Genomic DNA, 27,800 nt, shown 5'->3' on the forward strand with positions numbered 1-27,800 from the left:
CAAGTATGCAACCCTTGCACCTCCAGGCTCCAACAGAAGCAACGGTCTGCTCGCCTGGTCCAGGGCTACTTCGCAGCCCTCTACCCCCGGTCGCGCCTGCTGCCGAACGATCAAGCGAGCCATTGTCGGTCACCTAACACCGTAGAGCAAAGCCGCTTAAGACAAGAGAGCACCACGTGCTGAACTTGCTAGCTCTGGCTTGCAGTGCGCTAGTCCTACTCAGCGATACGTATGTCGCACTGTTAATCGTGTTGCCGTCATCGCTGAAGTTTTGCTCCGCCGTAGCGAATGAATGAACACCGCACAGTAGGCTAGGAATTCAACGTGGAAGCGCGAGTACGCGTAACTTCTGTGATACAAGCAGCCACTTCCTGGAAACACGATCTCACCCACAGCAACATCAAAGGCTTCGCAATGTTCTCGACGGCTTGGCTCGAATCCACCCCACTTACCTTTTTCCCTTTGCCTTTAGTCGCTTCGGTCGAGGAGCTTTGGGCCTCCTGTACGGGCAGGCTCTCCGTCACGTCAGCAGCTCCAGCTGACCTCAGATCAGCCCAGAGCTGCTGCACAGCCTTCAGGGCCTGCTTCCGTCTCGCTGCGTGCATCTGCATCGAATGATTATTGTCTAGGTCCTGCAGAAACTCAACCGCGCCCATTTTGCTGTCCCTCCAGAAATCATTCTCGCCACTCAGTTCTGTGCCTCGCCCAGAAGAGACCATCGAAGAAGAGATTGAAGAAGAGCCCGCGAAATTGCCAGGCTGCCCGAGGGAGATCCGGCTGGTGCTACTGCTGGTTGCCCGGCTGCCGCCTTCCCACCACTCCGCGTGCGCATGAGATCGACGCCCGCACACAGAGCTCGCGTTTCTGTTGGAATTCCTTCCCATCACCGACGGTGAGCTCGATCGGCTGTTTTCCCCGTTGTTAGCTGGGACACCTTCGATACAGTCTCGGCGGCACCGATTTCTCTGTGGTCCGAAACGTGCACCCACGCCTTCTCCGATAGCTGTCTGCGGAAGGCTTCCATCGCTCACGAGGAAAAACAAATTGTAGAAGGCGCTACTAATCGTGCGATATGTCGCCAGGTTCTCTTCTTCTGCCCAAGCATAACGTCCGTCCTCGCGGGAGAGCTGCACTGTTGGTAGCTCTGGAGCTCGATTGCACGATGGAATGCCTGGGATGCCACCGCGCCGAACCTGCAGAAGGAAACCGCCAGTGGCACACAGTGCACGAGAGGAGTGACTACCCGACCCCCCCGCCGTATAAACCTTTGGGTCCGTCGTGACGAAGGTAGCTCGTTCACTGTCATCGCGAGAGCGTGCTGAGCGCAGAATGTTTCTAGAAACTGTGCGATACCCGAGAAGCTTCTGTGGTTGTGGAGGGCCGTTCTTGGCCAGCCGGGAAATGCAAACACGGGCCCTAGCCTGATAGAGCTGGCACCTAACAGTTCGGCCCCTCCCTGTAATCACTGAGGCTCCCATAGAGGCACGTCTGCGTTACCGGTCAACCTCTCTTCTTATTTTCTGCCCTAGAAACACGCTAGGCATCCTAAGGCATTTGTCGTGAGATCATGTTCGCTGGGATTCCAGGCACACTGGTTCCCATCCTTGCTCCTCGTTGTCTCGACGGAGCTTGGATCAGCAGCGTATTCTCTTCTGTCGCACTACGATGCGATCGACACTCAAGCGGCAGCTTTGTACGTTCCATAGCCTTGGTAGGTACCTGCCTATGCAGCTTCCTGAAGACCGAGCTCATTTCAAGCAGTCGTGTGCGGGCGAGCTGGGCCAGAAAAAGCGTCGCCCCGCCGGAAGACCGTGTTGCTCCCTGTTTCGAGTTCCCGGTCGTCCCGGGGTCTGTTCTGTTTCTCGAGAAGCCGTCTCTCTCAGCAGGCACCTGTCCACCCCCGTCTGCAGTGGCAGGACTTTCGGAAGTCGGCCCGTTCTTCTCCCCTCCGCCTGGTACACCTGCGAGGGGAGTAAACCCGTTTTCAGCCGCTGTCCTCGTTTGTGGCGCTGTCTGAGAAGAGGGGACAGAAAAAGTCGGAGTGTGTCCACGAGCGCAGACGAGCAGAATAACGACTTCCGGCAACTGCGGAGCAGACAGAGTCCACTGTCGTGCATACGGGTCAAAGATGCTCGCTTCTTCCGAATCGAAAGGAACCGAGGGAAGCCAACACCAGCTTAGAAGCAACTGTTTCCCTACGAAGTTCTCCCACATCTGCAAGGCGTTACTCGTGTCTGCTGACAAGTCAGAACCTGGAGGAGGTAACGTGTTCGGGTTGTTCGACGAGGAAGCGGGCCGTTGGAAGGACTTGAGAGGAGGTGCAGGGGCGGAACTGTTGTCAGGAGAGGAAGCAGTTTCACGCAGGCAGGGAAATCCAGGAGATTTTGTAGAGAGAGTCAACGGCGATCGGCAAATACAGGCACCAAGTCGGTACCGTGGGACATTGGAAACAAGGAAGGCATGCAGGTAATCGGCTGTTGCGCGGTCCTCGTGGCTAAAGTTACGAAAGAGGGCGCACCGGTCGCGGACGGAGGAAAGGCAGGAAACCATGCTCAGCAAAGAGAGCTTGCCATCTGGGACAGAAAAAGGGCATCAGGGAGCAGAAGGGGCTGCCAGATCAACCCCGAAAGACGAAGGGCGCGCGTATGCTGGAGCAAGGTATCATTTTCACGGGTGCGAAGTGTAGTCGCTGCTCTATCGTTGTAGGTTGCTTTGAAAGCAGTGGGAACTCAGCTTCCCCCTGTATATATATTGTAGCCCTTATTAGCAGCGTGTAGGCTCACAGTCTTTGCTGCGACGGGCCAAGAAAACAAAACAAAGTTGTTTGCTAGTAAAGTACCAGCAAAAGGCTTCCAGCTGCCCACACTTGTAAATAATCCTTATACCGGGGTCGAGCCCTGGGATTGTTTGTTGCCATTCTTTTATTACTTGAGGGCTCGTAACACCCGTGCTCTGTCTGTCACGGGCCAGCGGACAGTCTATGTCTATGTATTTCATGGCTGAAGGGCTTGCTGTGCCAAAACTCCTGGGTTACTAAACTGAACATCGCAGCGAAGTCGACTGAATTAGTACACAGAAAGCATAGGTCGTCCTGGTTCCGCATTCCCAGTCGCTCCGGTAAGACCAAACGCTTGGCTACGAGGCCACGTCTCCAACCGGCGTCCGTGATGCTAGTAACTCTCACCTTGAACAAGTACTCTGTCCAGTCTGAATGGAAAGCCTGGACCGGTTCCGTGTATAGAAAGCCTCGCCCCATTCGGTCCGTGAGCTAGAAGCATGCGCTCCGTCTGAGACAAACAGTGCCCTTACCTGCGGATGCCCCGGTTGCCGTGTTTGTTCTTCCGCCTTCCTCCTTAGCTACTAAAGCGGTGAAGAACTTGACAGCGCCTGGAGCGAGCTTTGTCATGTCCCAGCTGCCATGAAGGTGGTTGCCACCTGTGCCTGGCTGCTGGCCTGTATGGTTCCACCCTCCTCCTAAACTTGAGCTCGCCGAGTTCCCCGATGATGGTTTGTTCTCGCCCGCAAACGCCCCTAGGAGAGATCCCCTGACTATTCGCCTCTGAATCTCGGCTGCTTCAGCGGCTGCGCATGTGAGGGCGTAGATGTTCATTAGTGCAGCTCTGCCTGCGACTGCTGCTTCTTGACATTCTTCATCAACTAAAAAGTATGTTATCAGCCCTCGAATACCCTCCTGGTATAAAGAGAGGAGAAGCTCAAAATCATGCCCACACAGGTTTTCAATCAGAAGAGAAAGGCTAAGAATGCTACCTATGTATTTAGCGACCTGGAGCAGTGCATGGGCATTTCGGTGTTTCTGCTCTTCAGCCCTCAGGACAGGACGTGCAAGGGCCCTTAGGTTCGGGTCGATCAAGCGCCCGCTCTGCAGCTCAAGCCTGGCTACGTCCGCTTCCAAACGCCTCGCCCTGAGATGCAGAATTCCGATACGGGCGCAGAGGTAAGGCAGCCCGTCAGATACACGCCCGATCCGTCTAACGAGGTCTGCAATAAGGAGGCGAGCTTCCGAGTAAGCCCCCTTTCTCATCATAATCTCGGCCAACTCCACCGCAAGGTGCAGTCGTCTTCCCTGATGGGGCAGGAAGAAGTTCGGAAGCGGACGCCTATCTGTCGGGCTACACGTTGTCCTCGTCCCCGCTACATCAAGGGACAGCGGCACTAACTCAGCCACAAAGGGGCGCAGGGGAGCAAGCAGTGACTCCGAAGTAATAGAACTTCCTGCGGGAAGGCTACCTCCTGAGGCGAGGCAAGGCGCGACTGGTGACTGTATAACGGTGTCTTCCCCAGGAACGGCAGCCCTCAACAAAGCGATGACCACTGCGGCATCTACGTCTGCTCCCGAGTTTCGTCGTGTCAGTCGATCCCCTAAAGAAGGTGCAACGAACGACGTAAGCCAAGAGGCCATCCTCTGGCTCCCGGTTAGGGACGACGAACTATCTGGTCCCACCGCTGGATCACGAGGCGTCGGATTTGCCTCACCCCGGGACGGCCCCCAGTCGGACTCTTCTGCAGCAACAATTTCATCCAGCTGCGCGATTGCTTCACAGAGGAGATTCTGGAGGAAATTCAGTCCGCTGAACTGCGTGCTATTGGGAGTGTGCATCACAACAGAGACAGCGGGCCCGGAAGCTGCTGCCCCCGCTGCAGAAGAAAGCCAAGCCAGCGCGGCGTGGGACTTTGTGCTGCTTAGGCAATCGCCCTCTCGACACCTGTCTGGGTCTCCCGCAAGTCGTTCCCAAATCCGAGCAGTCACACTGATGGATCCGGGCATACCAGGTCCCCCAGCTGGAAAGTATGCGCCACCCTCAGCCGCATCTCCTCCTACTCTACCTCTAGAATTCGCACAAACAGTTCTTTTTGAATCCGGGAGTTGTCTTTCTCGGGCAAGCGTACCGCTGCTAGCTTTGCTGAGACCGCTGCTTGCAGTCGGGCGCGATGCCGGTGCAGTGGACGTGGCGGCCTTCACTTCCCAGTCGACAGAACCCAGTGCCCCTCCGGCTGCTCTGTTGTTGCTGTTGTCGCTTGTGTCCGCAGACCCTCTACCAACTAGCTTGTATCCGCTGGTATGGATGGTTCTCCGACTCAAGTGCTTACCACTGCGCAGGTAAGGCTCGAGCAGTTCTAATGCGTTAGCGCTTCTTGGATCGGAGTCCAGCAAAAGAAACAACGCTTGACAAAGCCGCACAAAGTGCAGAGAATTCCGAAGATGAAGAGCATCCGCGTACTCAATTGAGTGAACAGCTGTGTTCAAAGCCGCTTGAAAGCAGCCCTTGAGAATAAAGATATCGATCTGAGTGAGGAGGAGATCCAGAATGCAGAGAGGAGCACATAGAGTTCCAAACTGCCTCTGGTCCACTGGAGGGGGAGGAAGAGGCGGAAGAACAGTGTGGGTTGCAGAGGAAGAATGGGGGGAAAGACTCGAAGCAGCGGGGAGAGAATATGTGTGAGCAAGGGAGCCCGTGAGGCCGTCCTTGCTGCTGTTCCTTTGCTGCCCAGAGCACCTGTCTACGAGATCATGGATGAGGGCGGATGCAGAGTCAAAACTTGATAATTTCACTGCAACTTGAGACGTGCGAAGGTAGATCCGAAGAGCCAGCTGAAGGTAGGCATTGCATACAAGGTAAGTTCTGTCAACTGATTTGATTGTTGGTCGTTCGCCTGGTCCTTCCACGCGAAGGAGCCGGCTCGAGCGCGGGAACTGCGGTCGATCCGGCTGGACGGTCAGTGCTGTTTCGCCCACTAATGAGCTACATTTGTGTCGGAGAAGTAAGAGTATCCGCACTAACACATGTGCTGAGCACGAACAGCGCCGCCGGAGAGAAGAAGTGTTGTGGGGCCCAGGTATTCCTAGGGAAACACCGTAACTGAGGACACACGAGGAGTCGGCTCCCTCAAACAAAACGTCGCGAGTAGTGAAACAGGAACCGTGATGGGCTGACTAGGGAAGGGAATACCTGTAGACCGCTATCGCTTAACGAGACAGCATCGCCAAGCAGGATGAAGCTTCTCCGATTAGGGGTCCAGCCATCAACGCTACAGCGAAGCCAGACACGCTCCTCATGAATGATAACGAACGGGCTGACGTGATTAATGTATGGAAGAAGAAAGCACGCTTGAGCCGAGGAGTCTCTCTCGGAGAGTCTCTCCCGGGAATTCCAGCAGAAGCATTAGCGCGCTTTGTCCGCTAGTATATGTCCGTAATCCAGACCAGCTAGCTCCGGCTGTCTGTCTACTCGCGGAACAGTACACTCATCAGACACAAACTTTTATTGCGGCTGCGGGGAGATGCCTATGTACTCTCTTGTTGGTTGGCCGATCCAAGCAGCAGAATTTGGAAAATATGCCACCTCTCGAGTCGTACCATTAAAATGTGGCAGATGCACTTTCTGGGCCTCTTTCCGGGAAAACCACGGTGCGAGACGCGCGCGAGACTGCTCCGGGGCGCTATACTTTGGGTCCAGGCAGACCAGCAGAGCCCGCTTACGGTTGTTTCGCGGTATGGTCATGCAGCCAGCCAAGAACGTTGAACGGTCTTCCACTACCACATTTGCAGGTGCCGGAGAAGGGTTCTCTCAGGCGGAAGCTAAGCATCTTTCGTACCTCAGGGGTTGGGAATATTGCATCGCTCTCCAGACTGGGAGCCTCTCTTGGGTCACACGCTTTGTTCTCACAGCTCGGCACTGCCCGTTCCGCAGTAGAACAATCACGACCGGATAGAGACATCCACAACGAGGTAGTGTCCTGTTTGAAGGGCGCTGTGCAGAACCGCTTTTCAAGGACTTTCGAGGCCCAGCAGAGTGTCGACTCAGCTTGCTTTAAGGACGCCGTCGCCTCGAAAATCTCCGAAAGCAGGAGACAGCAGCGGAGGAGAACGTCCCAGGCACCACCACTGAGCGCACGTCCACAGGGATTACTCTGGCATCCTGTCTTCCACCGTGGCAACAAGACTCAACGCACCAGCTCTGAGCTGCCGAGCATGTTTGCTTCTGTGTACTGGCCCTCGCGTCAAGCGCGGAATCGCGAAACACCTCTCGGCCACTCCGCTGCTCCCCAGTTATCAGTTCCTCCACACGGCTCTCTGTCGCGGCTGTGTCTGCCTGTCCTGCAAGCCCCGCGTATGAGCGGCCGAATCCCAAGTACACTGGGTTCCCCGGTCTCGAGTTCTTGACTCTTCACAGATGCCTCGTGCATGTTCCGCGTGTTGCTCGGCCGCCCTACCTGAGCCGGTGCACCTCGGCAATGGCTGGATCTTCGTCGAACAAGAAAGACGATGGGGAGGTGGGATTTCCGTTCGGCTCGCTCGCCTTAGTCAACGAGGCCGCGGCGCCTGGAGCAGCGCCAGGACCGCCCGCTGCTCTCCTCTGACCCGCGCTTGGCGTTGCTCGCACACCTGGATTCCTTCCTGCTGACAAATTTCCTGGCGGGTTGGAAAAAAGGCACACAGCGTCTACGGCGAAGAGATTATACGCGGCTTCGAAGTGGACGTCGAAGCACCAAAGAAACACAGTGGCTCCGCCTTGGGGGCGCTTGCGAGACAGCCGTTTCCGTGCGCGGGACGTCACCCGCGCTGCACTCGCTGCCCAGGATCGGCCTTCCCCGTAGCGCGTTGTTGGGCGAAGGCAGCAGAGAGCGGGAGAGGAAGCACCGGCATCCTTCGGTGCTGCCGAAAGTCGTCCAGAATGCCATGTCATATAAGGACAGCCGCTGTAGATAGCTGTTCGGTGTGTGCAAGTTGAAAGCTCTCGTTCTTTTTGTCAACTGCATTCCCTAGACGGCTTTTGGGTAGCACCGAAGAACCTTGGGTACTTCCTCTCCCGTTCTTTCTGGGTTCGCCCAACACCACGCTACGGCAATGGCCGATACCCGTCTGCTTGGCTTGTCTACGCGGCACTCCTCGTGCCTATTCAGAGTGGGCGCCGTGCGGACCCAGTCACCTGCTAACCAGGCTCGTGTTCGAGAGCAGCGGCGAATGTAAACGCGCATTCGGCAACTAGCTGGATTTCGATGATGGGCTGTGAACCCTCGCCGCGTGACGTCTTCGTAGAAGCAGGACAAATCGTCGTGGGTGCATGTGCTTTTGGGATGGTGATTAGGTGCCGTCGCTGATCGCTTGCTTGCAAGACATCGTAAGGAAGACAACCTACCTGTCGTGTCCGGTTCTTCCTGCTTGTGGACTGCCAGAATTTCTTCCACTACACTCATTACAAAGGTCTCCAATGCCAGCAGACGGTCTAGACGGTCGGAGAGCTGTTGAGCCTGATAATTCACGCGTCAGTGCAGAGGCACTTCGAGAACAGACGTGAGGGCGGCGCAGCCTGGCGGCTACTGTACTGGAATGACTTTCGCTCTCTCAACCTGGTTAGGGCTGTTTCTTACTGACGTAAGCTCATCTAGATGATAAGAGTCATGACGTCTTCCGCGCGAGTGCATGAAGGAACAATGTGGTAGTTGCCTGCTCCGCGAACTAAACAGTTACCGGAAAGACAAGAGAATCCGAAGCTTATCAAGGTGTGTCCGTCAGAATAATTCAAACTTCCCATGTATAGCCATCACGAGCCATCCTCCCAATCCTGCTGGATACACCAACAGGGAGACGACAAGCTCGTCTGGCCCTCACTGGTCTACTCGAGAACTGAGTGATTACGAGTGTGCTGACGCGGGCAGTTTCTTGCAGAGTGGATCCGGTGCCGCTTGCCTTGGCCCCGTCGTTATCATTTCTACAGTCCTGGACGGGTAGCCGCTATGGGTGCACTGCCAGTATGCTCCCAGCGCCTCTTTTTGCCCTGCCCTGCCCACACTCCTGGCCCGTGCACAAACAGCCACTTGTTTCACGAACGCAAGTAGAAAGGGCAGGTCACGCACTAACAGCTGTCTGAACAGAAGGTGGACTTGCTCCCAGCATAGCCACACTGCGAAGGACAGGATACGAAGGCAGGTACAGAGACCAAATCCAAAAGACCTCACAAGAGGCCTTGCACTGGACACTGCAACGTGCTAATGCTATTGAAGGAGTTTGCGCAACGGCGTTTCTTCAGTCGCCTCAACGGGGTGGCTTCGCGGCTCTAAGGAGGCACCGAGGCCGTGTGTCCTTACATTAACGTCTGAACACACTGGCATCCTTGACTCAGCCGTGAAGAGCCACCGTGCGCGAGCGAGGGCAAAGCGAAGCTGGTTGTCTTTGCCATAGGCCTGTTCAAGGCCCCTGCACAAGCAACAGAGGTATGAGTTTTTAGGTTCCTTGAAGCAGATCCACTACTGTCAGCCTTGCTACGCCGGTACGTGGAGATCTTCACTTCGTAGGCAGCCACGGATGCTACTTGTTCCGTCGGTCGCCACCTTGCCGTACTAGCAGTGCAGACTTCAATTTGTTGATCGCCCTCAAGTTATTTCACCCCTCGCATTCCGCAGAACGCAACCAACTTCGTACTTACGGAGATAGAGACAGGTTCAGAACCGCAGAAGCGGCACGGAGGTTCTGCTCGTGTCGGAACACTTTGTAGTTGACGAAAGCAGGCACCGCTTGTGGATAACAAACGATGCCGCAGGAACCCTCAGGTTCGATCATGGCGTCCAGAGTGTCGCGGTCAAACACGTTGCTGCTTGTGCCCGTGTCATGCCCCTGGGCGACGTAAACCAGTTGCCAAGCAGCTGCTTGTAGGTCTCCGGTGCTACGCGCAAGTACAGGAGAGAGAAGCCTTCCGTGGCGCCCCCACCGTCGCCTCCGCGTGGCAGTCAAAGCAGGAATTTACGAAGTGGCTCATGGGGACAACCTTTTTACTCTCCCTGCCTTGGCAGAGACCACTGAAAAGACCCCGCTGCTCCTGCGGCTGCCGAGGGCGTCTGCCCGTGCGACCTTCTGACACCCCCGTCGCCTCGACAAATACAATTTCAATCCGATTGCCCGAGCTAATGGTTGGCACATGAAGGACCGGCTGGCACTCAGCGTCACGGGAATCTTGCACCTGTTGTTTAACTGGGGGTGTGGGGTCTGTTCGGGACGAGATATTGTCTCCTTGATCGGGCCCCAAGCAGCAATGGAAAGGGGTGCCACAGGAGAACGAGAGGAGCGTCTCTTCGACACTCACAGCGGCGGAGAGGTTAGCTACACCGTTGGCAGGTGCGTACTCCCCTCAGTGCTTCGCTGCGTTGGATACACTCATTAGAATGGTAGAGGCAAGACGCGCTAATCACCAGAGGAAAACTGCGTACTGTCTTCGCTATTCATCCGCAGCGAAGCCCTCCAAACTTAGACCCTCCTGGACCAGGGATCCCCTTCGCATGCCAACTGCCCTGGTGACAGTGAAGACAAATCACGATCGGGCTGCTTCGGAAAATCACTAGTCTCCCGATGTGTCCGAAAGCACGACGAAAAGGCCTGCCCGTCTGTGCACCCGGCGGACTAGGGAAAGTAGTTTAAGGAATACCTGAGCAGCAGCATTGTTCTCTTTAGTCTGCACTCCAGGACCGTCCTAACGTGCCGGCAAAGATCCGCGGCGACGTATTCCGCTAAAGTTAATAGCAAGTGAGCTGCTTGAATGTTGATTTCATTTTCAATCAGGATTTGAGCAAACCACTGCAGCGCCGCGAGAAACACTTTGGCATTCTGGCCCCCGACGCATGCTTCTCCTTCTTCGAAGAGCGCTTGCAAGTCAGAAAGCATTGGACACGCCTCCCTCATTCTGTACCGCGTAATTCGTCCATCGCTCCGGAATCTGAAGAATTGACTTCTGCGAGACGGGTGAGGCTCCGAAATCTTGAAGAACCTTTCTACAATTTGGACGGCAAACTGCGCTGCGTTGAGATGGTAGTCCAGCGCGTTAAAGTGCCCTAGTCGGGCTGCAAAGTACAGAGGAAGTAAGCTACGGAGTGCCAAACGTGTCGTCGTTCCTGTGTATCCTCCTGCGGAACCCTGCTCCCCGTGGGTAATGTCACCGACGCTGAGAGACTTTAATGATCTCTGCTGTACGACGGCACCCCTATCCGACTCTGAACCTCCAGACGCAGTTGCGGAGGCGTCTGCCCGGAGGTATTTGTCACTGACCACGTTCATCTGCCTGTGAGCGGCATCGACAGCCTCGCTCCACGCCTTGCAGGCCATCTGAGGTCTGCCTGCGACACAGAGTAGATTCCCTTGTTCGAACAGAGCGGGGCTGAGAAATTCCACCTGCTGGTGCCTACGCAAAGTGTGCTCGGCTATCCGGTACGCGCGCAAGGCCGCCTCAACACAGTCATCTCGAGGGCGGGCCGCGTGGTGAGGAAGAGAGCCCGAATCAACTGGCGATGGGGCGGATGGGCTGGATTCCACACCGCGCGCGCAAGGGAGCCTTCGGGGCGTTGATTGACCGAGACGCTCTTCAGACATCGAAAGTGCAGCTGGAAATGAAGCTGGTGCGAGACTAATGAGACGGTGCCAGACGCGAGAGAAGTGAAGTCTAGCCAGACGAAGCTGGGTCTCGCCTGGGGACTGATAGCAGGGAAGCAAGAAGACAGAGCGGATGCCACGCACAAAGAGTACCTTCACTTGAGCATCAGAAATGGTCGTTGGCCCGGTGACGCTTGAAGTTACACTGCCCGGTAACGGAATGTGTGGCAACTGCCATATATACTCCCGAAATTCGGCGGGCGCTGCACCTTTCCCGCATGCGCCGTCTTTGGCCCGCCAGAGTGTTTCCAGATTGAAACAGCACCCCGATTTAAAGTGTCTGTGCCGACTGCTTGTCAGAATCAGTCCAGAATGAGGTATAGCCCCTACTGACTGGCATACTTCGGACTAGCTAGCGTGCCGTGAGACAGTGTGCACTGAAGCAGATATCTTCTCTTTATCTTGATAGCTACTTCGTGCGCCTCCGTGTGACATACCTTCGCTGTGGTTCTGACGGTGTGCCAAGCAGAATGCCTTCCGTCTATTTCTCACTCCCGGGAGGGACACAGTAAGCCCCGTCACGACCACCAGCAAAGGATAAGCATACCTGGAACCGACCCGCCTCCGCCAGTTCCTGCTTTAGTCGTGCCTCGACTGCTCTAGTGAGTGAATACGCGAAGACCTGACCGTCCAGAACCGCGTCGTAACACTTCTTTCGGTGGAAATAAGTCCGCTCCTGTCGGGTTGGTTGGCCCGACAAGGCGGACCGCCTGCACAAACGGCATGACGACAGCACGAAATGGTGGCCCAGGAAGTCGTCGCTTCCCTTTCAGATTGAAAAGTCCCACCGCGGCTCCGCCTGGGAACGTAAGTGTTGCTCACAGTCGGGTTCATTTTGTCCGCCACACTCTGCTGCTTGTCTGTACAGTCCACTGCGAGGACCTCTAGTGTCCCCGGAATTCGTGAGTCGCAAGATCACTAACACAGCACGCCGAAGCGGACGGATGCAAGGGTGCTGGACAGACCAGGGCATAGGAATTCGGTAGCGACGTGGAAAGATGTGCCGGACCTTGTTCCGGTGGCCTCCACTCAACAGGTGGCGCGGCGCGTGGCTCGTAATCGGAGCGGCATGGAGACTACCAGGCAGCATTGCCTAGCGGCGAAAATCTGTAGCGGTACATCAGTGAGAGGCACCAATGTGGAAGTAAGTGCCTCATTTGTGCTTCGCTGGTTGCAGAACTACGGGGTCACTGTCCGTGTCCGCTCTAGCGAAAGCGGCACGCCTCGCGCACATGGCACGCGTATTTGCTGCAGTGCGATACTGGGCCGGATGACTAAGGCGGCTAACCATTGCCGGATTCCCTCGAGTTCTTCGTATACAAGTCCTCACGAGTAACTTAGACAGTTTGCTGTCTGACGACCACTACGTAGTACGGCTGTGCTTGCCGCCGCACATGTGACATTCGGGCTATCATGTAATCGGGTCGAGCTTCCGTCGCTCGCCGCGCCACGAGTTGTACGGTCCCTTCTCAGATAGTCATGAGATTATTTATTCCATGTGAACGCCCGGCTTTTTTTTGTGGTTTAACAAGTTGGCTACGAGTTCTCCAGCAGTGAATCAGACCCTTTCCCCGACAAGCTAACAGTTTGGTGCTTGCGGGGAGGCCTGTCTACCAGACCAACCCAAAGGTGTGCCTAATCTACCCATACTCTTCTGTTAGTCCGGCCTGGTTCTGAAGTATTGGCCTCCTCCGAGGACACTGGCTTTGTCTGGGAGTTGTCCGCCCAGTCCTATCGCTAGGAGGTCTACCTTATGTTATGCGTCACATGTCTTCTATTTGTCTTCATACCGTCCTCACTATCCCGATTGCTTCAGTGAGCATACACTGCATTCTCAGTCCGACGGTGTCCAATTTTAGACAAGGCATGACTTGACCTGCCATCAGAACAGCAGTCACGAACGAATGCTGTTAAAGAAAGTCCGGGCATTAAGATTAGGCACTCTCCGGCTCCAATTGTGCTGCTCCCTTGAGAACGGGGACTAAGTGCGGTTCGTGGGTGTACCCAATTTCCTCAAGTGTTGAGTCTGCAGTCTTTCTTCTCCGCATGATATGAGTCGTGGGTTCTGAGGTTAGGGTACAGAGAAACTGATGAGCTTAGTTCAGCTGTCGCTGCCGGTCTCACCTCCTCATTCGCCGGAGGTCTCCGTGCAGACTGCCGAGTTCCTGCTCCGCGCGCTTCCGCTCTTCTCGTGAGGCTTCTACTGCCGCTCGATGGAGGGAAACCACATGCTGTTGAGCGGCAAGGGCGTACGAGAGTACGGCGAACGAAAACAGACCACCGGTTAGCGCGTTGAACCGAACACTCAAGCCCACCACCTGGTGCCATCGGCACTTGAGCATAAGAACTTGGATGCAGAACACGAATAGCTTCGCGATATTCCTGACATCGACGGATGCCTCTGAGTAGAGAGCAGGCCACAAGCAGGTAACCTTGGGGTGGGCCTCTCCAACGCTACATTCGAACATCGGCGCAACGGCGGCTTTCTCTCTTCCACACCTTTCTTCGCTGTTTCAGGCTGCGTCCCTATCCAGGCCTGCTCTGGTCCGCGCCAGAAGCGCCGCTCTTTGCGGTGTCTCCGGTATCCGACGGAGAGAACTTGCGAGACTCGTGCCGTTGTCAAAACCGCGCACTCGAGTTGGGCAGATGCACTTGCCCGCTGCTGCGGCGGCTTTTGTGGGAGATGCTCGCAGAGGGGTGCAGGGCCGAGCGCCGGGTAGTGTGACCAGAGAGGAGGCGAGCGGTTTTCCTTGTGTTCTGGCAGAGCGGGAAAGGCTCGTGCGACAGACCGTGTGTGCCCGCTAATTGGCTTTACGTCTAGCGAGACGCTGAGTCACGCGGACCCCTGGTGTGAGAAGGAATCAGCTGCCGACCCAACAACTGTAGCTGTCGACACTGAGGCGGGAGATACCACATGAGCACGACCACACACGCGCAAATGCTTCGTGAAGACAGTTGTAGATGCGACGCAAGTATGTGGAGCTTCTACAGGGCACGAACAAAAGCTGTGCATCGCTCCGTTGTCTCGGCAGTCCATTCAGAAGCTCGTGGCACTCTCTACACCTACACTTCTACGTACCGGACTGGACAGTGTGCTGTGCTCGAGTGGCTCCCCGGGAGCCAAGCCCTGCGGGAGCGGGCCCCCGCTAGCTCAGTGCACCGATTACGCAGGTAGCCGCAATGTGAGGCCCGGAGTTGCACTGTCTCCGGAGCAGAAGCAAATGCAACTTCTCTTTACTCCCTAGGGAGCAAGCCCTCTTGCTGACCCCTCTTTCGAGAAGCACTTGCGTTCAACTAGAACGCTCTTCCTCCAACCCGAAAGCAGAAACCATGAGCAAAAGAACGCACCGTCCAGAAGTACTTTGTCAATTCCGGAATACTCATACTTGATTCGGCACCCTGGCCTGGTCCTTCGCATCACATCTCGAGTCGGCTGCATCGCTGTCTCCCAGTCGCCGCACCAAGGCACGCTGTCCGTCCGCCGGTCTCCCGCACGCCAGGAAAGACTGCGCCCGCTTTCCCCTGTCATGACCGAGTACTCTGACGGCCTGGTTCTCCCGCTGTCGTCGTCGTGAACGCCTGTTCAATACAAGCATGGTGTCGGCAGAGTCTCCCAGATGGACAAGGCGTTTCCGCTGCCTCGCGGAAGTCACCCGTGTCTTCGTGTACTTTCCTCGGTCGCTGACGCAGAAATGTTTGTCCGATAGGCTGCCCAGTATAATCTTCTGTTTCGCAGACCCACATCTTTTCTTGAACAAGAGAGACTCTTCCTTGTGAGGAGGTGTACGCAGGGGCAAGAGAAAGGCACGGCACCTCTGGGGCTGACATGCTTGGGACCCCGGACTAGAGAAACCACCCGAAGGCGCAACTTGTATTCCTCTCTCAATTCTGCATCTAGCTTGTTGACGAAACTCAAGCCGAGCTTATTGGCTCGCCAGCTCTCCCTGTTCAGTGAAGTGCCTCAGTTCGGACTTAGGCACTGAGAGACCAGGTGCTCCTTTTCCTTTTATCTATTGAACCATGCTGTTTGAGAAAGCGCCGGCCACAGCAGAGCCAGCACGGCTTACTGCCTTTCCTCCACCTGTCGGCGGCTCCAGTCTCTTCTCTTTTTTCTTGCTGGACACCTTCTTCATCTCCCTGGTGCCTCTTCCTACGTTCCGGCACCGCCACATTTCCTCCTCCGCTTGTAAGCGTCTCGGTATCCGGTCCTCCTTGAGTACTCCGTCTCCTTGCTAGGTTGTGCCAAGCTAGGAAATCGACGCACATTTGCGCCAGAACCCCCAGGGTCACCCAGAGAGGCGCAGACGTGCTGTCACCTGTCCGGAGAAGAGTACCGTCAGAGCCTGCTTCTGTACCTCCCTCTCGAGCTGGTCCCGCCCCTACGGCTGCCCCGTGACCTCCCGCGGCAGCGAGAGAAGTGCTCCCGCTGGCCATCCCAGATTCGTCTCCCCCTCCGCGGCCGCTGTTTGTTGCCCGAGCTGTAGAAGCTTTCCCTTGCTGTTTCGCGGGGTTTACTTTTGCATTCTTTGTCGTCTGTTGTGGCTGTCCATCCAGGGTCTTCATTCCGCTGGAGTGCAGCGGAAGGATAGACGGCTGGACTGCCGGTCCGGTAGCTTTTTGTCCGAAGGCTCTGATCTCACTCAGCTGCACGTACGCCGATAGCTGCGAGTCCTCAGTGTCCACAAAGTCCTCTACCTCTCCTGAAACGTATGCATCGGAGAGCTTCACGATCTCACCGGGAGTGGGTGCACACGTAAGGAGACCGTTCAAAGCACACAGCAATGTCAGCTGCAGCAATTGTGGCGCCCCCGCCACGGACGCGTAGACCGCCGCCCGAGAACACTGGCCGAGCAGCGTGGAGGTTAACCGCATATGCCGTTGTCTCGCGTGCCACATGGACTGCCACGAGCTTTCACCGTTGTGGGGAACACCGCCAAGGAGCCAGTCGGGTGGTGCGGGACCGCAAACAAGAGGCGAAGCTTGATCTGGCGAAACTTTCCCGACATTGTCAGACGCTCTCTTCGAGAAGGCACGACTTAGCTCGGAAGGTGAGCGGTCTAGTTCTGGGCCAGGCTCCGGCGACACACACTCAGTCTCGGCCTGTGGCGTGCGACGAGCGAGAGGCCGCGAGCTGCCATTCCGAGAGCTCCTCGTCGAGGCTCCATCATCCGAGAGTGCAGGGTTAGGTCCGGGAGATCGCGGAGCGACAGCGTCAGGGCCCATCCCGCCGAGATGCTCCATCAACAGACGGTGCTGTGCTAGCTGTTCCCTCTGCTGGATATTCTGCGTAGGATCGAAAAAGGCAAGTCGCCATTCTTCCACCCGTTCCCCCGAGTTTCTTTCGTGCAACAGTTGAAGCAATGGCAGTGCTGCTAGCATCTCAAGCTCCGCTAGCCACAACAAGCCCGGTGAAGCTTTCGCCTGATGGACCGCCTCAAGCGCCTCCTCCGCCTGGAGGGCTCGGTCGCGCATAAATCTGCATTTGTTTGAACTGAAGGGCCCGCATGTATCTGTGTAGATCCCCCCGGTCTCTACCCCGCGAGTACCGCTGCTGGAGTTAGGACGGCTCGTTACCTGTCTTCCTAAATCAGGGTCTTCTAAATCCTCAGTGGAGATACAGGACGAATCTTTACCCGTTAGGAGAGGGAGCAAGAACACCGGCTTAGGTTCTAACGTCGCGACAGCAAACGGCGATGACGCGGCCTGACTCATATCACTGACGCCGGGAACAACCTGCTCCACCGGCTCGCAATGAACGATGCCTATTTTTTCAGTTTCGTCAAGAAAAAACGTTTCAAGAGTTTGGAGGGCCCTCTCGAGCTGGGCCAAGAGGACAGGGTGGGCCTGTGGGGGCTGGGAATGCTGCGGTCGCTGCACCTGCTGGCTTACAGCGACCTCCTCGTCCGTGCCGCAGCTGCCCGGGTCCTGTCCGGGAACGGACTCAATCAAAAGGCAGCGAGCCTCGCGAAGCATCCACGCGAATTCTCCGCTCGGACGCGCTTGTGCTTGACGCAACCACTTTCGCAATACAAGCATCAGCGCCACACCGTAGAAGTAGGAAGCAACACCTGGGGACTTAAAAAGAGAAACCGGGGTATCCTGTGCAGCAGGTCTCGAAGGCTCAACCACCTTCAGAAGGTCTCCGGTCCGGATTCTGTCAAGAAGCGCAAGTCCGGACTGCGCAATTTCATCTCCTCCTGTGGCCTTGCGAATCAGTTCAAGATCCGATACCGCCGTTTTCACGTCTTCTGTACTTGATTCTCCCAGTAGATATCTGGTGCGCGAGCAATAGGGACGAGAGGAGTACACACTACTCATCGGCGTTGATCCCTCTAATATAGGTGGGCTAGTCGCCACCTGGAGAGAGATGAAGGTGGCAATGGATGCAGTCTTCTAGTAAGCTCCCCCTCATACCCACTGCGAAATAGTCGTTGTCGACAGCATCTTCAAGCTGTTCAGTCCGGACGCGACAGAACTTCTACAACGTGGTAGCCGGGGCTCTTCTGCCAGTCGAGGGTCTGGCAGTAGGCGGAAGCGTTATACAGCTCACTATGACTGCCCTCTTCGGCTCAGCTGTGCATGAAGAGTGTGATGTGCAGCACGGAACAGGGTGTCGACTGATTGCTATTAGTACAGTGCCCGCTGAGCTCGTCTTACTTGAGAATGCCTGCTTCTCGATCACCGCCAAGGTAGATCGAGGTGACAGCGGAATGCAGAAGTACTTCTTTTTCCTTAAGACTTGCGTGGCCCGCAAATTCGAGGCAAATCCTCTTAGGTATACAACACGCGACGTTCAAGACGGGGAAGATGGACGTCTGGAGGCAAAGTGCGCCGTCAGCGACGTCGTACCGTATCAACCCCTTGGAAAAGTGCACGCACTTGTTGAGCGATCTATTGTCTGCTCGAGGCCGAACGAAACACGTTCTACGCTGACGGCCTGCTCTACGGACCACTCCACTCCCACGAACAACCAATATTGACGAAAAGTTCCGCGTTCCCTGCCGGCGTCACTCGTGGTACCGCAGTACTCTTCTCACGGGCAGATTTGGAATGTCTGGCATCACGGCTCTTCAGTAATCGGGACCTCCATAGAGAAGAGCAGAGACGATGCGGTTCCCCAAAAAGTAGCTAGTGCTTACTGAAGACAGGAAGCCTTACGAGAAGAGGCACCAGGCAGTCAGATCGCGCCACAGCGTCAGTTATAGAAGTCGATACCCGAGAGTGGAATTCGCTTGACAAAGGGGACTACGGGCTGGGGACGAGCAAGGTTGAGCCTCTATGTCCAGACATAGAGGCTCAACCTTGCCGGACGCCGTTCTCATGAACATGTGGCTACCAGTGTGGGGTACTTGTACGAATCCTCCTGTGGTAAGGTGCAGGTATGATTCCTAACCTGCAACTGCGTTTGAAGCACTATGAGTCGGGAGCTCATCAGCGCAAAAAGTGCCCGTCCTCTGGGGTGCCAGGAGCCGGGAGGCACGGCCTCCATTGAGACAAGGCATCTGACAATGCCATCGAGTAGCAGGGGAGGAATTGTGCGCAACCTCACGAGAGGGCGGGAAACCCTGTCGTAAATGGCCACTGCTGTGAACAGGCAATTATAGTTGCAGGCCATCCGCGCTGCTTCGACAGCAATGAGAATCCTGCTGGCTCTCTTCTGCAATTTCTCATGTCTCAGGCGAGTGTCCTCCGATCGGGCTGGTCCCGCGCAGCCGGGGGCGCGGCTGTACTGGTGCGTAGAGGAGTAGCAGCGCAGAAACCAGACAAAGGAGACACGAGTCCGAGAAGCGGCGTGAGAATTGTTGCGCGGTACAGTGCCCACCCCAGGAGCGGCTTGCTAGTATCATCGGACTCCTTGTCCCGCCAATAGAGACCTCGGTCCAGGCTTGTAGAGACCTCTTTCGCCCGGACGGCAGACACCGTGATGACGAGGCCAAGGAATGCGAGGATCCATGGGAAGCACAACTGGGGACGACGACTCGCTGCCTCAGGCGGCAGGCCGGGCCGCGGCGATTGTAGAAGACAAGGACCTCATCGGCCTAGAACGGTGATCAGGTCACTGTAGGAGTAACGCTGCGGAGAGAGCGCACCCTCTGTAGCTTCAGCAGCGAACTGCTACTGCTTCTACGTGTTAGACACTGATTGAGCTGCTTCCGACCACGCGATTCTGAAGTAACTGAGCAGGCTTACCTTTTCGCAGATTGCACGAGCGAAAGCATCGAGAAGATGGGGAGACTGCCGATCTGCTCGGGGATGAGAACGAACGGGACAGCATCGGTGCACCACCCTCCAAGCGCGAGGCTGTTACTCAAGTAGTCGAACTTTGCGCTGAGTATACTGGCTGTCTTGCGTGCTAGAAGGTTCGCGACCTCCTGTCAGACGTGCGGGTGGACTCTCCGGAGAAAACGGACAGAGTGACCTTTCCGGCTGCCTGACATGTAAATGCGTGTGTCTCTGATCGTTGGAGGCGCTGTGCTGAGGTGAGCTCGAGGGAACCCGGATGACTGTCTATCGAAGGAGCGAAACTCTCACCTGTAACTTGTGGCTTGAATTGGCACAGCTGAAGACTGCTCTCGTACGGGTGCCCACTCTTCTCCTCGCAGAAGAAACTCCAGAGCTTCTGCCAGCAGACCTGTACCAGGGGAACAGCACGCCACTTCCAATACAGCGGGAGAAGAGAAGCTCAAGCGAAAGCTCCAACGCGGTCACGCGAAACGCGAGAAGACACAACATCGCATCAGGGTGCTTTCTGGGTGTATGTGATCACCGCGACAACCAAGCGAAGAGGACCTGACTGAAGTCCTCACCTTGGCTACGCTTTTGACGCGGAGCTTCTGAGCTGACCGCAGGATCCGGAGCCACAGTAGCGGGATAGGTAGGGGATAATACGTTCCCAGGTTTGGTGTCGTTGCGCTCAGGGGAAGACTTTTACGAAGGTCGATATACTCTTCGCAGGCGACTGTGCAGGCACAGAGACCACAGGCGCACGGAAGTCGCCACGGTGAAACCGGGGCACAACGAACGTAAAAAAACGCTTTTTGTGTCTGTGTGCTTTCAGGTGTTGGGATGAATCTCACTTTGTAGCCATCACAGACAATCGCCCGCTCTGTGTTACTTCAAGAGAGAGAGAACTCCAGTCTTGTTCCAGCCCTCAATCGATTGCTCTACCAAGTAACGACGCTACTCTTCTGTGTGTCGAAACTACAAAACTTCCGGGCTAGAGTCTTCTAGGGAATCAGTGGTGCTTGTATGTACATATCCTGGGAATAGAGGCAAGCTACCTAGTTGATCCCATGCAGGCAGCCCCAAAAGCTAACAGGGTTTAAGGAAATGGAAGGCCGCCTGCTGCGTCGCTCATGAATGTCATCGGCAACTGACTTTATCATTACTGTGGAAGCGCGGAGTTGTTACGCTCATCTACCAACCTCCGAAGTGGTCAGATGTGTGATACTTTCTGCACAAAGTCAGCCACTTCCTTTTTGACATTTGAGCCCTTATACTCCTGGGCGATTCAGGCCGTACAGTGATAATTTGCATTTGCCGTAAGGTTCGGGATGTGAACGACGGCGTTCGGGGGGTGTCGAAAGCCCGTATGAATGAGTTCGGTATGAAGCTTCGTCACGGAGATTCCGGAACCTGTCACTCTGCCCCCGAAGAGTGTAACGAACGCGTCTTCCGACATGATGTTTTTGCGTGCCTTGGGCATCTGAATCAACAGAGACGTAGAAGTTCGGCCGACAAGGACGGGCGGCCTAGAAACCTCTGACTCAACAGAAGAAGGGTCTCGCGCGGCCTTCCATCCCTCCCGGACAAGCAAAGCTTCCGTCTGTACGGCAGACGTGAGCTCGCGGACCGCGACGGACAGTATCTGCTGTGCATTGATCCTCCTTATCTCACAAAGAGAACACCAGAACAGGCAAAGACGGTAAGGATTGCTGCCCAGGCCATTCAGCACGTGGTTCTCGGAAGGCGACAAGTCAAGATTGCCCATTGCCTGCAGTTGGCGTCGCATCAGGTTTTCGGCGTGAGCTTGCTCTGCCTTCGCAGCGTCTGTCGAGGTCTCCTTCTTTTCTCTAAGAGTCTCAACTGAATCATCCGGCTGTTCACCAAGCTGTTGTAGAAGCAAAGCAGAGACGCGGTGGAAACCACGACTGTGAAACGCAGAACAAGAAAGTCTTGTCAGCGCGGTCAGCACCTAGGAACATCCGGTATCGTCCTTTGCATGGGGAACGGCAACGAGTGCTTCGCTGAAAGCGCCCTCTATCGAGGATCAGTTTAATGTTCCGCTGCTTTCGGCTACTGTCCTGTATGGCAGTGGCCTCGGTGATAGCATCCGAAGCTTCTGCAGTTGGCTGAAGGACGCACGCGATGGGTGCGTGACTATGGTAGAATGTGCATGACAGTTCTCAGTCCACGGCGCGTCAGCCGGTTGCCCCTAGGTGAACTATCGATTGGGTTGCCTGCCCGTTCGCTAGGATCCGCCTCTCTTCCGAGGGCCTCAAGCGAGAGGTTCTACAGGCGTCCACCCTCTTCTGGCGCGAAGGCGAGTAGAAGGTGTGGTCGCGTTACAATGAATCATCACCGAGATGGCTCACAACTAAATTCCTCGGATACTTCTGGCAACACCGGAATTGACCTTCGGGACGCTCACCCGGAGATCCAGCTGGGTACCGAGGTCGTAGAGAATCAGGAGCAGACTGCTGCACTCCAACACAAATTCGTTCCACTTGCCGACTTGGGGCTGCTCTTCTTCACTAAGGCCGGTCAAGGTGGTGCTACTGGCCTCCCTCCTTCCCAGACTCCGACTGGGGTGCAGAGGTTGAGACTCTCGGGAGGACTTGTAACCAGGTTCTTCAAGCAAGTAGGGCAGCGGATCCATGGAAGCGGCCAAACAGGGATCCGTGTCAGCTGAAAATTGTCCGGACTGCCCCATTAAGCGCTCCATAATCTCCTCGGTCCGTGCCATGGAAGCACGTACATACTTGCGGGCGAGCCTGTACACCATAGGACACTCAGTGTGTCAGCATCGTACAAGCGCCACTTCAACAACCCGTCACCGAGCCTACGCAGGAAAAACTTGGCCCGAGATGCATGAACCCGTCCATAGCCGACACCAACAACAGACACAGTATCTTTTACGTGCGTTACACTCAAGCTGGGGAACAGTCTGAGCACCTCCTGTCGGTGTTGGTCACATTTGTCCTCCGACAGTGCCCCTGAAGATCGACTGGAGACTGAGCGTGCAAAGACCGGGGGATCTTCTTGGACAAAGAGAGCTGAACGCTTCGGTGCCTCACCGAAGCTCCTCCCGGGCGACAAGCAACTGTGTCAGCGTGTAGACAGCCTGGCAGAGGGCGCCGGCGTCTTCCATCCCACATGCGATCATTGTTTTGACCGTAACGCCTAATGAAGAGCAAAGGAATGTCTCCCATTCTTGTAGCATCTCGGAGGAGTCCTCGTCCAGTATGCGCTCGGACGTTTCGTTCTGATTTCCCACTTCCTCCACGCGTTGTATCACCTTGCTCAGGTGCCCTGACCACAACTTGGACAAAAAGTTTACAGCAAGAAGATGGACAGCGTAATGTCCCTGAGACAAAACTGGGTGTGCGCTGCGGTCACACACATCTCATGGAAACTTCTCCGCGATTTCCTGTCCAGGGGAGTCCCGCACAAGACACGATTGTCCATCAGCCAGGCCTAAGGCATTTGTCGGCATCAACGCAAAGACGCAATGACAGAATGCGTACCTCGCTGACCATATCGTACAAGAACTCTTGTTCCCTGCTCAAGAAGAGCATCGTGAGGGCGGAGTCTCGAAGGATGCAAGAAACCAGCCGAATGAAGACTTCCAAAAGCTTCCGATAGTCTCTGTTCAGCCTCAAGATCTCTGCGGAGCTGGCCTTGTACGCAGACTTTGATTCTGCAGATGCCCATGAATCCTCTGCTTGCTGAACCCTCTGTCTGGCTTCTTCGAGGGGAAGCAGGAGAGCAACCAGACTGCACTTGAATCGGGCAACCACAGCCGGGATGCTGTCAGTTTCGGCCCATAGACTCGCGTAAACCTGAAAGGCTTTGCCCTCGGAGAGGAACAGCGACGCACAGCTGAAGCGTAAACGGATGTAGAGAGTCTGCCAAGAGACCAGTCCCTTTTTTTTGTCAGAAAGCCTCGCCCCTCTTTCAGAGTCACTTTGTTTCGGAATGCACTGTTGGATTCTGCATGGCAGCACGGCTACCATGTCGGAAGCTACCGGAATATGGTTCTACTTGGCACTGCTACCACACGCAGGCTGCGAGCACAAGAGGAGTTGCCTTTAGTTGGCTGTCTGTTCACCTTTGCAGCCTGTGTCCCCCGAGAGTTGATGACCTGGGAACGCTGATCCACCCTTCCTCAAAGAAACCTTACCTGAAGTTCCACAGGTGTCAACCTGAGATCCGGATGGACAAGCACGGTGAATCTGGGCGAAGGCGGGTGAGAGAACGGGAACCGAGAAGGAACAAGAACAATGTCTTTGACAGGTTGAAGTAATGCGTGAGCAGAGCTGAACTGATGCAGCAGAGTTTCGTCAGTAATCATCCGAGTCCACCAGGCCGCCTCCTCAGGAGCGGGATTGGTCACCGACAAACTGTTCCCACCCCGTCGAGGGAGCAGGGGCATCCCGTCAGCACAGTCGACATCTGGTTTCAATTCTGTCCGTGCTGGACCTGTATCAGTCTTTGCACTGGTATTTGCAGGGAATGCAGCTGTGCTCTTTGATCTGAACGCGAGGCTAGTACATCGGAGGTACACGAGGTATAGGTTCTTTGACGGGGACGAGCTGTAGTCCTCAGTCTCTCGGGCTCTCACGTGTCTCTGCAATGGCACCTCCAACGCGATGATGCGTGCCTTCCGAGAGTCCACGGACCCATTTTCCAGCTGGCTCAGTATCTGCTCTCGAAACGCGGCTAGGTTATCCGCGGTGGATCCCAGTGATTCAATGGCACCTGCAAGAAGGCCGGCTGGAGGATCAGCTGCCGTCGGGCGGGCTCCCGCAGAGCTTAGAGATCCTGTTTCCACTTTAGCGGCTTGCTCCCCCCAGCGCTTATATGCAGTTCTCGCCTCTTCACCGTTGGAAGCCCAGACGGGCCGTAGGTGGCAGAGCAAGCAAAGATTGTCAAGCTCGTGCTGAAGAAATTCCAGTTTCTGCGCGGCTGCTGCTGATTCCCCTTCAGCCTCAGAACCTCTCCATCGTCCGAGCCGCCTTAGCAGCCGCTCCCAATCCCAGTATCTACCCGCGAGATAGGTGCTGGCTACTGGAGAGTCGGGACTCGAAACAGCTGCGTATGTCTTCAGATCACACGAGAGCACGCTCCACGAAGTCAGCTCGGGAACATCCGTCTGATCCGCTTGCTCAGTGGAAGGCACCCGGCGGTGTTGTGAAGAGGAGATGGTCAACTCGACCAAAGGCGGACTGAAGAAATACCTGAAAAACCCGCAACAACTCTGCCGTGATATATCTTAGAAGGCTGTTGGTGTTTCTTGTACAGATACCAGTCTACCGAACAGAGCAGAGACCCACTACTCCGGCCCCCGTGTTTGCTACCCGGGGTGGAGACACGAAAGCAAGGTAGCGATAATACACGAATTTTGTGAACGGTGGACCGACAAAAAGCTGTGTCGTCTCGGTGTACCGGAAGACCTTTTGAAAGGATTATTCCTATGGAAAGACAGATCCGCCCGTGCACCCTATCTCGGCACCAGATGTCCGGCCAAAGGTAAAGAGAAAATGTGTGGGCGGCGCCTGCGACCTGCTCAGCTACAGGGGAACAACTGGGGCTATACTTGGAGAGTACTAGCCAAGACAGGAGGCAAGAAGGTGGTAATAAGAGTAACACCTTTTTTTCGGATGGCAACAGGCTTCTTTCGTCGTGAGTTCCGGCTACAGTCTCGCGTATCTAGAAGACAAGAAGGCTGGCAGACTTCAGCCCCGTACATCCAAACCGCCCTGCTTGCCTGTATCTAAGTCGCAAGTCCAGTGCTTGAAGAACCCGTAGAAACTTCGGCCCTAGTTCATGCCGGTAACGGAAACAGGCAAGGAAGAGATTCACGTGCAGCGCTTCCGGCAGCTCCGCTGCCGCCTGCTGGGCTGCTCGGACAGAGTCGACTACAACCGCCATCGGGCCAGCAGCTTCACTTGGATCCCCGCTAGACGCTGTACCTGCCTGCGCACTGGTTCGTCCTTTCTTTATTACTTTTTTGGGAGAACTATCTGTCGAAACAAGAGGAACTGCGGCCGGTCCAGGGGCGAAATCGTCCGTGTTTTTAGAAGTGTGCACAAGCTGTTCAATTTTGTCCGCGCCCAACAAAATGTCGGCGACACATCCTCCTGCAGCATTCACGCACTGCTGAAGAAGAGCCAGAGGGAGGCTGTCCGCTGGCTGAATCGCAGAACTGCTTTCTTTGGCAGCCTGGCTTTCTTTCGATGCGTCCGCTGTGACTGCTCCTCCCTTCCGTTTCTTCTGAACCGGCGCTGCGCTTCCTGTTTGGCCGCCCGGTGCGTGGCTCGCCGATGTGTCGGGTGGGCTCCCTCGCTGATCATCTTTTCCAGAGCCACTGTCACCTGAACAGGGACGGCGTTTGTGAGAGTGAATAAGTAAGCCTCCTGCTTCCAGTGCGTCGTTTGTCTGGACCAGGCGTTGCTGTGGGTCCGTAACGAATGAGAATTCGAGAAGTAGTGCGATAAAGAGCCTTTTTTGAAGTGCGAGGCGATTAAGATGTTGTCCTCCAGAAAGCGGTGGGCCTGAGCCAATTTCTAGGGCAGGTCCTGCAGTTCTTCCCTTCGCAGTACCAGTCGCCGGATCTCCAAGGCTCGGCAAAGGACAGCACGTGACAACAAACTCCTTGACAAGCTGCTGAAGGTTTTCGACCGCCGCTGCAGCAAGAGTAAAAGATCTCGGGAATCATGCCCAGACGCGACGAGTTTTCTTGTTGAGAGGTCCGACCGAAATCCCGCGGACGAAGCAGGCCGGACAGGTGATACCAGGGAAACGCAGCTCCCCCCCCGACTATCAGCAAAGATTGATGTCACTGATTTTCACACTCTCCAGAGCCATCGAGGTGCCACCCTTTGCGCGGCTGGCGCCGCAAGGCAGTGCTTCGTGCTAGGGACCACAGGATGCGAAATGGTGCACAGAGGCGCTCTCTTAGCATTGCACACATGCTTGCCCGTATGGCGGAACTTTGTTTTGCCTGCCCTAAAAACGCATTCTCTGCGACATAAGCGGCCGCAGTTGTTCTGTGCGGCGACGCGCGCCGCTTTGTCCACTTGCGCTACTAGGGATATTCACCGCTGTACCGAAGGGTATAATTTTGTGACTGACATGCCATCAACAGATCTGGGTACGATCTCGCAGGCAGTGCAGATCCAATTTCCCTCGAGCGTCACCTGTCGGACGGCCCTGTCCGTCGGCTGCACGCCACGTGACTTGGCTGCAGCCGACGGTGGTGGTCCAGTGACGATTATGACAGCAACCATGCCTATATTGTCCGGGCAGTACACTCACTGCTTACTGATAGGTCTTGATTCCAGCATCGGTACTTGAGAGAAAGGGCCGCGAAGAGGAGTTTTGCATGGCCTAGCAGATTCTGGATTTCATGAGGAATAGGTGGCTCCATGCCTTCATATGCCTCCAGGACGCTAACCTCTGTTAGCATTTTTTGACAGACTTGTAAAGCATCATCGAATGCCCTCATGACTTCGCTACTGCGGATCAGCTGCAATGCCATTGTAGTTTTCCATCCCAGGTACTGGGGGCTCAGCAACGGCACGCATCCATCGAGACACGCTAGTGTCCAAGCGAGAAAAGGTGACGCGACAGTGCCAATGTTTCTCGCTCTCAGGTAACGGGACATGGTGTAGACGATGGTGCTACAGCTTAATGGAATCCAGTAGTACGTCTCCCTTTCCTTGCATGAAAGCTGGTTGAAAGCGCAGAGATAGCCGCGGCACTCCTCCAGTCTGGCAGTAATTTCTTGTACCGAGTAACTTCTGTGAAGATGAGGGTCAAGAGCATTGATTCGCTGTACTGACACAGCGATTCTTAGTTGTATCATCCTGTAGACGGCAACCACAAGCTCGCCGTCTGGCTGTCCGCTTGGTGCCGCCTGGCGCGCCGTAGGTCCACTGGTCTGCAGGTCGTCCTGGAGCCCCCCACTCCCTGACTCGGGCCCCAAAGGGCTGATCTGTGCGGATGAATACGAGGGCTCCTCATGGCCGTTACCACGTAGGCTGAACTGCGTGCGCAGTTGCTGACTGACAATATCGCTGAACGTCTCACATACGGCTGACCGGGCTAACTCAACCGCCCCTAGAGATGCCAAATGCAT

General features: G+C 55.6%; 1 protein-coding gene across 1 annotated transcript; it reads right to left on the reverse strand.

Annotated features, from left to right (window-relative positions):
• Positions 1 to 311: 311 nt before the first annotated feature.
• Positions 312 to 27,800, reverse strand: CSUI_000141 (uncharacterized protein; the record flags this gene model as incomplete). Its single annotated transcript, XM_068060375.1, has 19 exons — positions 312 to 1,193; positions 1,720 to 2,573; positions 3,310 to 5,611; positions 6,616 to 6,904; positions 7,234 to 7,432; positions 8,160 to 8,271; positions 9,109 to 9,217; positions 10,440 to 11,479; positions 11,985 to 12,147; positions 13,562 to 13,838; positions 15,505 to 17,711; positions 19,970 to 20,069; positions 20,960 to 21,548; positions 22,089 to 22,431; positions 22,735 to 22,969; positions 23,185 to 23,434; positions 23,841 to 24,897; positions 25,473 to 26,346; positions 26,978 to 27,800. 19 exons carry the CDS (start codon positions 27,798 to 27,800, stop codon positions 312 to 314), a joined length of 12,705 nt encoding a protein of 4,234 aa, XP_067927653.1.

The sequence above is a fragment of the Cystoisospora suis genome, assembly GCF_002600585.1.
Source record: "Cystoisospora suis strain Wien I chromosome Unknown contig_70, whole genome shotgun sequence".
Taxonomy (NCBI): Eukaryota; Apicomplexa; class Conoidasida; order Eucoccidiorida; family Sarcocystidae; genus Cystoisospora; species Cystoisospora suis.